Source organism: Leptodactylus fuscus, chromosome 4, assembly GCF_031893055.1.
Source record: "Leptodactylus fuscus isolate aLepFus1 chromosome 4, aLepFus1.hap2, whole genome shotgun sequence".
Lineage (NCBI taxonomy): Eukaryota > Metazoa > Chordata > Amphibia > Anura > Leptodactylidae > Leptodactylus > Leptodactylus fuscus.
This window is the reverse complement of record NC_134268.1, coordinates 204,039,254-204,052,969: the sequence shown is the minus strand read 5'-3', so window position 1 is coordinate 204,052,969 and position 13,716 is coordinate 204,039,254. Positions and strand designations below refer to the sequence as shown.

General features: G+C 42.0%; 1 protein-coding gene across 10 annotated transcripts in view; it reads left to right on the top strand.

Moving 5' to 3' along the window:
- Positions 1–13,716, top strand: part of KIAA1217 (KIAA1217 ortholog) — a 411,023-nt gene that overhangs the window by 262,107 nt on the left and 135,200 nt on the right. For 5 of the 10 annotated variants that reach the window (XM_075271664.1, XM_075271662.1, XM_075271660.1 and 2 more), the window contains exon 3: positions 10,688–10,768. The exons of the other annotated variants lie outside the window; for them this stretch is intronic. In XM_075271664.1, the coding sequence (XP_075127765.1) occupies positions 10,688–10,768 (81 nt within the window). The remainder of the gene's footprint in view (positions 1–10,687; positions 10,769–13,716) is intronic. 10 annotated transcript variants of the gene reach the window in all.

Below are 13,716 nucleotides of genomic sequence, written 5' to 3'. Positions count from 1 at the left end.
ACAGGGTTAAGGGGATATTGTCACTCCTTAGGGAGAGACCACCATATAGGTGTGTGGAGATTTATTAAGCCTTTAGCACTCCACTTTATTGGGTTATTTCACTGGAATTCTGTCTTCCCAACTACATCAGGGAAGATAGGCTTGCACATTCCAGTGAGCGCCCTCTATTGGTTTGCAACACAGAGGCAGCATCTGACTTCCTAATTACATCATGGAAGACAGATTTGCATATTCTTCCCATGGTCCTTTGCAAAGTGGAGTGCTAAAGGCTTAATGAGTCTCCACACACCTATATGGTGGTCTCTCCCCAAGGAGTGACAATATCCCCTTAATTCTTCCACGATGCAGATTCCGCAGTGGGTGCTCTTCTCTGTGTTTACATAGATACATAGCCTATATAAATCACCCCGTAGACTGCAATGGCTATGCTCCCTTCACTATACTTTAATACAATACAATCTGCGTCATCTACCATTCCTGAGAACTTAGATTGTATTGTGGATGTATCACCACAGATCATCTGTGTCATCTGCCATTCCTGAGAACTTAGATGTTGAGAAACTGCCATAAGGGATTTTTTCTCCCTTGTGCTGACAGACACTGATGCTGAGGAGTGTATCAATCTTCCTTGCTGCAGATTCTACAGTGGGTTCTCTCCTCTTTGTTCACATAGATATTTAGCCTATATAAACCATCCTCTCACCCTACAGACTCCCTTCCCTATACTTTAATACAGTACAATCTGTGTGATCTTCTATTCCTGAGGACTTAGATGGTCTGTTATGTACGTTGCCCCCCTCCCCTTCCCCGCTGCCCTCCCATGCTGAGAAAAGAAAGGAGAAATGCAGAGAAAGCTGTCAAAACCAGAAACATTGTGTAGATCTATGCCTAATTCAGCAGGACAGCCAGCTCTGTGAAGGAGTTGCACAGACACTACAGCATCAGAATGGCAGGATAGTTATAGAGCATCTGACTACACACAGCTTATTTGCTGTCTGCTACCATGGAGACACATAACGTTACATAGTAGCTTTATCCTTAAATTGGTAGGATAATTTCCATCACAACTATTATGTTGTTATGAGTGAGAATTCAGAATATTTCAATATAATATGTCCTGTACCTATATTCTTTCTTTCTGACCCACATCTCATCGCTGCAGGCAAAAAAACTAAAATGAACAGCTGGTCGGTGCTAGACTCTATTTAACTGAAATTTCCCCCAAAATGTTTGTTTAAGGCATGCTGTGTACAAAGATGAACAATAGCTGAATGACGGGGATTATTTTTTTTCATTTATTTATGTTTCTCTTTGTCATATTAATTGGATCCACTGCCAGGCATGTTGTATAATTTATGAAGTGTTAAACTAACATTAAAGAGATGAAGCTTTCATGTTTCCTTGTATCAAACGGCATACAAAGCACCGCTAACAAAGTCGAAATGTGCTGTAAAACTGAATATCGCCAAGCGGTTTGTCCTTGTAGATGTACCCACAGAATATTGCCCAAAACAGGATCTATTATTCACGTTCCAAATTGTTATGAAATTCATTGAGGAGAGCTATAAAATAGAACAGATAGGAAATTGTAGGCACTGTATAAGACAGTAAAACGGGAAACAGTCAGTTTTCTTTCAATCAGCAAAAGTTCACCAAAGTGTTACGGTTTTGCGGTGTGTGGTTGCTCGGGACACATGAGCTACCCCTGCTGGGAAGACAGTCCAAGATGGCCTGACACCCAATACTTGGGACACCTATGAATCATAATATATTTTATATATGGAGTTGTTACTTGTTCACTGTATATTGATATTAATTCAGGATAGTACGGTATTATTTATTTAGGCATCGTAGACGTTACTACTTAGATATTGTCTTTGAGGTAGGGGGCATGCATAACACAAAAAAGTCTGCTCCCCATCCATTATTACTATTATTGGTTCTTACATGTATTCCTGCCAGAAGTAACTGTACAGTAGCGAATTTGAAAAAAGCCCAAGTGAACATAATACAGGAGTATCAAGGAAACTAGGTTGCAAATACAGGTAATATTTCAGATAAAAAGAGAGATCTGAGAACAATAAGAAAAGCTGATTACTTTCTAAGACTAATATCCCATCACCAGTAGTACAAGAAGCTAGTGAGAAGGACATGGATTCTCCTTACACTCACTGTGAGAGGCTGCAGACTCTCAAAATCTCTGCTATCCCTGCCTGTACACGGATCAAAGCATTGTGTGAACATGCAGAGGCTATGAAGAGAGACCTGCCCCTTCCCTTCCACTTTCTGTGTTCTTGAGCCTGTTGGTTTCTAAAGACAGGCCTTCCCTAGTAACAGGAAGCGAACAGCAGGAAGAACATTAAAGACCTGTTTTTTAATAAGTGTATTATATTTTTGTCCAGAATTATTTTCTCTATTAAATAAGACAAAGTTGTCTGAAAAGTTAGTGACCATTTAAAGGATGAAAAGAACTGAAGTTGTTGAAAGGTTTTCTTTTGGCGGAACACGAGAAAGAGATAGGTAGGTAGATAGATAATCCAAGATGGTATTGCCTTGAGCAGTCAAAGATCTTAAGGCTTTATGAAAGAAGCAATAACTAAAAGTCTTAATTATGCCCCAAGGTGCCAAAAATAAAGAATGAGGCAAAACCAGTAGAACCTGAAGGCAGTTTTCGGAAAGACAAGAAGTAACAAGGCCTGAGGGGGGAAATAAAAAGGATCTTCCAAGTGTTATCTAATTATCCTCTTGGTATGAGGGATTGTGATGGGGTGAGGAGCGGAGTCATCCTATTCCTTGCAATTTTAGATTGTATATGTCTGGATTTTAGACCCAACCAGACAAATACATGGTGGTTTTGGGGGGCAACACGGTGGCTCAGTGGTTAGCACTGTATCCTTGCAGCGCTGGAGTCCTGGGTTCGAATCCCGCCAGGAACATCATCTGAAAGGAGTTTGTATATTCTCACCGTGTTTGCGTGGATTTCCTCCCATTCTCCAAAGTCATACTGATAGGGAAAAAATATATAAAAATAACAACATGGTTTTGGCTTTTTGATATGTTTCAGTGAAGACTCGCAGAACGATATTTCAGTTCTATCATTTGATCTGTCTCGCACAGAATGAGTAATTCAGAACTATACATAACAGAGCGGCAATTCAGAAACTTTAACAAACTTTCTATTTGTAGTCCTGTCGCGCGCGATCATAATTACGGATTGTTATAGTTTCCTGTATGTTTGCAGAATGTATGCCGAAAATACTCCAGCATTCGCCGGATAATGCATTGTTAATGCTGCATCTGTGCAGTGACATAGGTCTGCGTAATTTCCCGGTGCCAAGTTGTCATGGTGCCCGGGAATTATTTGGGGAGATTGAAGCACTTGGCTAAGCACTGCTGTTAGTTTGCTTGTTAATATAAAACCCTAGAATCTGTTTGATCATTAGGTTAATGCAGAAATAAGGATATCACGGGCCGGGCTGAAGTGGATCTAATTCTCTTATTAAATTAACTTATGCCAGCCGCTGTTTTACTGCCAGTTCTATGTTTGTGTGCCCTCTGGGTTCTAGTTCTCTTATGTTCCTCTATAAAATAACGGTCCTCAACTCATGGCTCTCCAGCAGTTGCGAAACCATAGATTTGGTTGTACCTCGACAGCGACAGATTAGGAAGTATTGCTAGTCTTGTGTCCCACCTATAGATGAATCCACTATTGGAGAATTGCTTACAGGATCAGGATATTGATGCCTTACCCTTAGGATATGTCATCAATATCAGATCGGTGAGGTTTTGACTCTTGGCACCCCCACCGATCAGCTGTTTGAAAGGACCACAGTGCTTGAGAGAGCGCTATCTCCTCTTTATTGTCTGCTTTGTCTTGGTCTGTCTGCCTGAAGGTATAGGATATGACAGCTTTATCCCATTTAAGTATCATCTATCTATCTATCTATCTATCTATCTATCTACCTATCTATGTATCTCCTATCTGTCTATCTATCTATCTATCTATCTATCTCCTATCTATCTATCTATCTATCTATCTATCTCCTATCTATCTATCTATCTATCTATCTATCTATCTATCTATCTATCATCTATCTATCTATCTATCTATCTATCTATCTATCTATCAATCAATCATCTATCTACCTCCTATCTATCTATCTATCTATCTATCTATCTATCTATCTATCTATCTCCTATCTATCTATCTACCTCCTATCTATCTATCTATCTATCTATCTCCTATCTATCTACCTCCTATCTATCTATCTATCTATCTATCTATCTATCTATCTCCTATCTATCTATCTATCTATCTATCTATCTATCTATCTATCTATCTCCTATCTATCTACCATCTATCTATCTATCTATCTATCTATCTATCTATCTATTTTTGTAGATGGCATATATAGATACTTTCGCTGGTAATTCCAGATTGGTGAGGATGGAGTAAATGGGAAATAATATATTATGTTGCATGCTGGACCAATATTCATGATAATGTTGTCAGTTCAGCGGGACTCAGACACTTTGCCATTGCACTGAGCGCTCTGCGGAGATACATAAATACATAGATAAGTTTCTCCCCCTTCCTTGGTCTTCGGGCTGATGTATATGTCCCACGTACCTGGTTACTACAATTTCTCTTCTGCCAATCAAAACCTGTCCTATAATAAAATGTATTGTAGCACATAAATAGGATGGCATCAGATTCCCATAGAGCGCCTACAGTATACTGCTGACTCAGGTACAAGTTTACATAAACTATATAATGCTCAGGTCATGTCCAGTGAACCAGTCTGGCAATGTTTTGTCAGTGAAGAATTTAAGATTGATGGGCTAACCTTTAAGGGGTTCCCCCACCAATAATATTTACTAATTTGCCCTTTCCTCTCCCCAAGATCTCAGTATGTTCCTGACCAGTTCAGTGGTTTTACCTTGATTTCATCTTATTGTAGATCCACTTCTATATGGGGATCTACTGTGTATTTCTTACGATCAGATGGTTTAGGATGGAGCTTCAAACAGACATTTGTTTCAGATTTTTTCACACCTCATACAAAAATCTTATGAAAGTCTCATGTAAAATCGCCTTTGGTCCAGTTGGCTTTTCGCTAAAGGAAACTAGTAGTTAAATGATAACATTCTGGCTGCCTGAATCCACCACTAGTGGGAGCTAAATGCATATTGATTTATATAGCTAGAGATGGGAGCATTAAAGGGGGTCTCTAGGGAAGCTTTCTATACTGAGTCCCCTGGGTCCTATTGCAGATGAAGTACTGATTTCCCGGCTGGTTCCAATTCCAAGGTCATGTGATTGGAAACAGCAGCTGAGTCGCTCCATCTCCTTCCTATTCTCCTGTGTTCACTGCTAGATATCTGTACTGTGGGGATAGCTGAATACACCATTATAATAGTAAGGCCAGCCCATTATCTGTGTACACGTGAACATGGAGGAAATCAGGGGTTGTACTATTTCTGATAAAGTGACCTGAGTGCGGAAGCCTGTAATTCATCCACAATAAAACCATATGGGAGGTGACTATAGGAACCCTCCCCGGAGAACCCTTCTAAAATCTATATGCAGTGTGCTCCCCCTATTGGTGGCTGTAGAAAAGACTTGTGCCATGAAGTAGAGAAGCATATCAGTTGTGGACTGGGCTCTTTATGTACTGGTCATGTCCAAAAAAAGTGTCGAGACGGGTACATTTCGTGCCACGTCATGAGATGCCCAAAAAGTAGCTTAGCTATTAATATAGGGGGCCATAGGGAGCCATTCTCCATGATGTCCCCTGTCAAATTTTGGCAAGTGTGACTATAGCATTATATCCGTATTACTGGAGGGCATGTCTGATTTCTATAATACAAATATACTAAAAAAAAATTTGGACAAATCCTACAAACTTTGCCAAGATATTAGCCTAGAGGTAAGAAAGGAATATTCTCCATATGAACCTTCACAAACATTGCAATACAGGATTATGATTTAGTCTGGAAACAAAGTGTGTATGTGTACGTGGCGTACAATGGCCGCGGTGAGATTGGGTCTGCCAGCCTAAGCCGGGCGGATTGTGTTCTCGTTTCTCAGTAAGACCGTGTCTGGAAAGCTATCACAAAGGATCCCTATTAATGCCGGGACAATACAAGCGATATAAATAAGGTTATCTGAGCTAATACAATATGCCACGTACAAAGGAGAACAGGTAGCGTCTGGATTAGTGGAGCGGCAGAAATGGAATTAACGTATACAAAGAGAAGAGACGGACTGCTGAATGTTATCAAGAAGGATTTAGCCGCGCAATCCCTCTTACCGCGCACATTTGTTTTACAATATAGGACAAGTCTGCTGCATGTAACTATGCTTTGAAGTAAAGCTCTGCCTGATGCCACATCTGATGGGAAATCTAGCGTTCCATTATCTCCGTTTCTGCATTATTTATCTATTAAAGTCTTAATGAGCCAATCAGATCCACCGCTCGTTCATTCACAGAGACATATGACATCAACAGCAGCCTGCTGACGGTTTCCATGTAGGATGTTCTATTAGGCTGCTGACCATGCACTTTAGATAAGAGTTGGCTACGTATCTATCCGAACCAACTCCATCATACATATGTACGCTCAGCCGAGTATGCGTGTGTTCCATATGGGAAGAGGTGAGTATTCCACTTCCGCACACACTGGTGTTGTCCCATCTTCCCTGAGAATAAAAAGATCAGGCATGTTGAAGTCCTTGATATTGGGGGAAAGTCATAATGTCCCCCATAGATATTAGATGGTCCTCTAGGTCCCTGGCAGGTTCTGACGTCTTGTATCGAATTTGTACGGCCGGCTTAAACAGCTTAAATATTCTTGCGGCCCTAAGGTTAGGTCTTCAATTTTAAATCAGTGAGGGTCTGTCACCCAGCACCCCCACTGATCAGCTTGAACGTGACTGAGCTGCCAACAGGCCATGCAACAGATGGACGTGACATCTCATGGCCTGTGATGCAGACACGGCTCTCATTAGAGCTGTTGCATCAGACAGCTGATCTGTTGGGGTTTTGAGTGAAAGACCCCCACCAATCTGATAATAGCGACCTATCCTAATGACACAATGTAATATGCAATATGTGGGATGAAGCTATTACTGTTAAGGCTTTGTTCACATTAGCATCGGTTTGGTCCCATCACAGGAGCAGAAAAATTAAAATAATGGAGTGCTGGGTCCGTCACATAGCACCTGACAGACTCCACTGACATATGATGTGGTTCATTGGGATCACCTCTTCATTATAAGGTACAGCGCCATCTTTTCTGTTGTGGCTGGGCCTGGTAATGCATGTTTATGGTAGAGTCGGGATGAACAACAGTTCATGTGTATGTTCAGCTTTACTCATACAGCTTTACCCTATGGAGCAATTCAAGTAAACAGGAGCTGAGTTGCAGTAACCTAGATTGGCCACTACATAGAGCATGGCGCTGTGTTTCTAGCTATGTTGTCTGTGTTTGTCCCGGCCATGGCAGCTGCTGCAATCAGTTGATCAGTTGCGGTGCCGGGTGTCGGATTCCTTCCAATCCGATATTGATGACCTATCCTAAAAATAGATTATCACGATCTATAACCCGGTAAACCCCTTTAAGTTGCTGCTTTGTCTTGTTTTCAGACTTAACCCTTGCAGTCCACATGGATAGGCACCTAAATTCCATGACAAGTTCCATCTTTCCTTTCCCACGGGGTGGGGTGTGAGGCAATGGATATATCTGCCACTTATCAAGTTCTGTATTTCTTCCTTTACAGTCAGAACTTAATGGAGAACGTTTCCTTCCTCGCCTCCTGTGCTATCATCCTCCTTCCGTCAACCTCTCCAAGTCTTTCTCATATTCCGTTTTGCATGTGTTTTCTTTCCCTGATAAATGGCCGTCTGGTATTTCCCTGGCTCAGTTGGCAGTAAACTGCGCTGTGTAAACAGTACTGACCAGCAGGACTTTAAGGAGCATACAGTACTGGAATCATTGATCTTCCAATAGTAGGGGGCACCCTAATGAGAGGGGCCCCATCGCCTTAGGCAGCAGAGAAGCTAGCTTCACCCCTGTATACCCCTGAATGCTTGGGGAAAGGGGACAACATGTGATCCCTCCACCTGTCATGAAACTACAACTCCTATCATGAATACCTGATGGACTGTTCTTGAACCTCCCACATAAGTGACTGGACCATGATGGGAGTTGTAGTTTTGCAACAGCTAGCGGACCAGTGGTTGCAGATCATTGCTTTGCAAAACCCATTTTCATCCTGTGTTCAGGATCCCCATCTCTTGTACAGAGTGAAGAGTGTACTCTCTGGAGGACCTGTCCTGTCCAGACTGTGGGGGCGCTGCAGAGAAGTTGAACTCTTACTGCCAGCTTTTCCTGCAGATTACAGATGACTACTGTGGTGTCACTTTATGATAAGCTTATTGTTAAGGGATCCTTATAACAATTAGTAATTTCCCATAGTGGACAGTACTTTGCAAGGGAGCCTTCACACGGAGTAAACGCTCCGCTCATTCTGAGTGAGTGGCGTTAAAACAGATCCCATTGATTTCTATGGATGCCGGCATACACGCATATCACATTGAAAGCAATAGGTAAATAAGCCTCCCATTGATTTCAATGGGGAGTGCACGTATGCCGGCACCCATAGAAATCAATGGGATCTATTTTAACGACGCTAATTCTTAACGAGTTTTACATTTAGAATGAGCGGAGCATTTACTCCGTGTGAAGGCTTCCCAAGAGGACTTTTCAGGTCCTCTAACTCAGGGGTCCCCAAACACAGGTCCACTGGCCAGGATGGGGTTATTGGGGCTTTTTTACCATTCCACAGGAAAGTGGGCAGGCCTCAGTCTTAGCCTAAGGCTTAGTTCACCGGGGGGGGGGCATCACTCTCGGGCCATAATCCGCCTGCCATGACTGCTGCGGCTTCCGACAGTCGCGGCTTCCCTCTCCAGAGTAGGCTCAAATGAATGGGCCGACTCCGGAGGTTGCTGCCGCGGAGCCGCGTTGAACTGTGGAATCCGCCTGAAGAAAGGGGAGCCTGCTTCTTAAAAAGTAGTCTGGCGGTCTCCATAGACCACCATTGTGAGGGGGCGGATTATGATGTGGATTACGCGCCATAATCCGCCCCTTCTGTGTGAACGAGCCCTTACACTTTGCGATAAGTCACGTTACTATGGTGACACGTAAACTATGGGGTTTTGTGGCATTCTGTAGCTGCTTAGGATGATGCGCTACCTGATAGTTTACACGTTACCATAATAACGTGGCCTAGTTCGAAGTATCCAGCCTCCGTGTCTAGCGATTCGCCAGGTCCACACAGATTCTCGTGTCACACCTGGCTACCCACATGATGGAGCCTGCCTATAACCCCACCCCCGCATAACCAAAGCCCCGCCCCTGCTCCCACCCCACCGGGTCATGCAAAAATGGTCTTCCTTAAAGCCGGTTCTTGGTGCAAAAAAGTTTGGGGACCACTGCTCTAACCCTTTAAGTGTTACATAATGTTTATATCTCCATAACAAGATTTTTCATTGCTGTCTCCATCGGACGCTGATATCAGTCTACTGTCTTTGGTGTCCATTGTCATTCACGGTACAAGACAATAAAAGTGTACTGTCAACTGGGCGTTCTGCTGTGCTCAGTGACCACCCACTTGACTTATTGGCTAACAGCTGATGCTAAATTAGGGTATACTAGGCAAGTGGGAGGTAACACTGTGGTTTATATAGGAGCGGGATCTCTGTGTGCCTATATGTCATGTAGTGTTACCACCCACTTGGCTAATAGACCCTAGGATCTGTATCAATACGAAGAGCGCTTATATCTTTGGAATAACTGAACAGATTTGGATAAATAAAACACCAAAATGCTCCGGGTGACCGCGCCGATCAGACTGTTTATATTATTGGTCTTATCAGACCTGACAAGTCCTACACATAGCGTAAATGCTGCAGTACCCGCAGAGTAGGTGGGATCCTGGTTACTCCCATCCACACATTGCAAAAAAATATCCGCAGTGGAAATTCTGCAACATGTCAATTATACGTACGGAAATGCTGGTAATGCGTTTCCGCCGTGTTTTTTTCCGCAGCACTTTTTGGCTGCGACTCTCTACGTGGGGCCAACAATTTTACAGTACACGCTGTTTTATTTCCCAGGCCTTGGTTAAATCAACCCTTTCCCATATTCTCGTATTTCCTCTACTGTAGTGAGTACTTTAGCTTCCTGGTAGGAGTATAAGGGGGCCATTGAGCGCCATTTACACAGATGATATGCTGAGTGCGATGCACGCCGCTCAACAGCTCCGATAAGTGACATTATCACCGTAAGTGGTGCGACTGGTACTCTGCTAAATGTCTTATAAAGTCAATGCGTTGAGTGACACAGACACGATGTGCGACGTGCCACCTGCAACGTAACAAGGCGCACTATTAATTCCCCGCTGCACAGGCGTATTGTGTTACCGTGCGAGATAATATTGTCGCCCGAATTCAGCGACACCTTGCATTATTTGGGTGTTTGTTATCCATATTGACTGTGTCTTGTCTTTATTTCGTCCCTTTGTGCAGAGAGATAATGACAGGGATAAGAAGCCAGGGCAGATCTTTTCATTTCCTTGCTACAAATTGCCTTTCTTTTCTTTGTCTTCCTTCTCCATCCACAGGCTGTGCAGGGTATGCTGGCCTCGCTCCATTCAGAACTTGACATTCAAAGGTACTTGATGAAAATTGAATCCTCTCAGAGAGTTAGTACATTATTCCTTTTTTCTGTGTTTTATTTTATTTTGGGTTTTTATGGCCTGAGATTTTTCTCTTCTAACCGTGTGTGGTTTGCAGTGTGAATGCACCTGCATGAATTTCCCATAACAAAGCGGGGTTTAAGTGGCATTTCCTAAAAAAAAAGGAGGCGGAAAATAAGTCCTTAAGTCATCCTCATTGATCTGGTGAGCATCTGGGAAAGCTGGGTGACAACTCATATGAGACCATTCGTTTTCACTGGGTTGTCAATTATCATAATGTCTGAGCTCAAATAATAGTCATACTGTGCCAAAATAATACAGTGCTCACATAATACAAGCCTCAGATAATACATTTATACACTGCACCTGCAGTACTCAATACAGTACCCAAGTAATAGTCATACAGTGCCCAAATAATACAGTCATACAGTACTCAAATAATACAGGACCCAAGTAATAGTCATACAGTGCCCAAATAATACAGTCATACAGTACTCAAATAATACAGTACCCAAGTAATAGTCATACAGTGCCCAAATAATAGTCATACAGTGCTCAAATAATACAATTATACAGAACCCAAGACAGCCATACAGTGCCCAAATAATACAATCATACAGTACCCAAGTAATAGTAATACAGTGCCCAAATAATACAGTCATACAGTACTCAAATAATACAGTACCCAAGTAATAGTCATACAGTGCCCAAATAATACAGTCATACAGTACTCAAATAATACAGTACCCAAGTAATAGTCATACAGTGCCCAAATAATACAGTCATACAGTGCTCAAATAATACAATTATACAGAACCCAAGACAGCCATACAGTGCCCAAATAATACAATCATACAGTACCCAAGTAATAGTCATACAGTGCCCAAATAATACAGTCATACAGTGCTCAAATAATACAATTATACAGAACCCAAGACAGCCATACAGTGCCCAAATAATACAATCATACAGTACCCAAGTAATAGTCATACAGTGCCCAAATAATACAGTCATACAGTACTCAAATAATACAGTACCCAAGTAATAGTCATACAGTGCCCAAATAATACAGTCATACAGTGCTCAAATAATACAGTACCCAAGTAATAGTCATACAGTGCCCAAATAATACAGTCATACAGTGCTCAAATAATACAGTACCCAAGTAATAGTCATACAGTGCCCAAATAATACAGTCATACAGTGCTCAAATAATACAATTATACAGAACCCAAGTAAGACAGCCATACTGTGCCCAAATAATACAGTCATACAGTGCTCAAATAATACAATTATACAGAACCCAAGTAAGACAGCCATACTGTGCCCAAATAATACAGTCATACAGTGCCCATATAAAGAATAAGATGTTAAAATTGTTAAAACTATTCGTAGCATGCCATTGCACAGCTACTATATTATTGCAGTGCACTGTTCTAATAGTAAGACTATATATTACACCTCAATAGAATATATATCAGTGTCCAGGCCTTGTGTACTATAGTAAGAATTCAGCAATTGCAATACAGCACATCAGTAATAGTGTCCAGTTCATAATCTAGGGAGTGCAGGTGCATCCTGGGTAGTTACCTTTCCATAGGTTAGGATACCAAGAGTAGTATCGAGGGCTCAAACTTTGCAAACCATCAGAGCCAGTGAGTCTCCCCTTTAGTGGTGCCCCTATATTACCCACCTCTGTTAGCAGTATATCTCCTACATTACAAGGATTCACTGTCATTACGTTATCTATAAACAATGGGTTATAGCCAGGACTAGCTTCACATGTATATTGACGCTTTGACTACAGAGTGTGTCCTACATGATTTGCTGGCCATACTAGCTTTTAGTATGTTTATCCACTTCACCATATGCTACCAACCCCATTGGTCCCTGACATCTTCCCCAGTATGTCTTGTACTAAGCCCAGACCTGGTGTCAACTCTAGTGGTGCCTGTAATAATGGCCATGTTGTTTTTCAGCCAGCTTTCCTGGGATTCAATATACTATGACTGCCAAAACAACTGGATTATTGATGTATAAGGAAATGCTCATTTTTTGGTTTTGCGTGCTGGCATGACTTCTTACTACAATCCTATAAGAAATATCTATAACTTATTTTGCTGTGGACTTTGCTCAAAGTTACCGAAACCAGTAACCTGTGATCCCAACATTAGAAGTCACCTCATTGTATACAGTAGATCAACTTTACACTCGAACGTAGTATTATACTATATTATATACTACTATATAAACTCTTCAGGCAAGACTTAGTATTTTACATCATCTCCATTGTATAGAGAACTTCACTCTTCGGTGTTGGGATCCTCGGGTAGGTTTCCATTTTAAGAACCTCAATTGGACAAGTCTACAGTGGTAGAGTCAGATACTGCCCTATGGGCTCCATATTCTACCAATTCTGAAAAGCCATGCACATGAAGCCTAAGGAAGTGGAGAAGCTTCCACATCTTTCCAAAAGGTCACCGCTCCAAGAAGACCACTTCCTTACCTAGACCAGTGTAACACTCAGGAGGGCCAGGGCTGGTATCACGGGTAATATATCAGATGTGGCCGGCTTTCAGGGGGTCCCTGGGTCCCAAATATGCACAAAATCTCCTTTTCGATGTCCCCGACTACCCACCCCCACGTGATACCTGACAATGACAACAGACAACCAGGCCTCGGGGGTAGCCATTGCTCTTTTACTAGCAGGACAAGGTAATACAAATGTACATATGGAGTAATTCTTCACATACAATACAGCGATCTTTGTAGGTAGTGTCCAATTAAGCAGGTGATGTAGCTTGGAGCAGGAATGCTTTGGATAGTTTAATTAGTAGTTGCTTGGGTAGTTAACCTTGTATATACTTGTAAAGATGGCCTGTATCCAGGGGGTTAGTCCTCAACAAACTGGGTACAAGTATGTAGGAGAGCAAATAGGGGTGTCGACAGCGGGA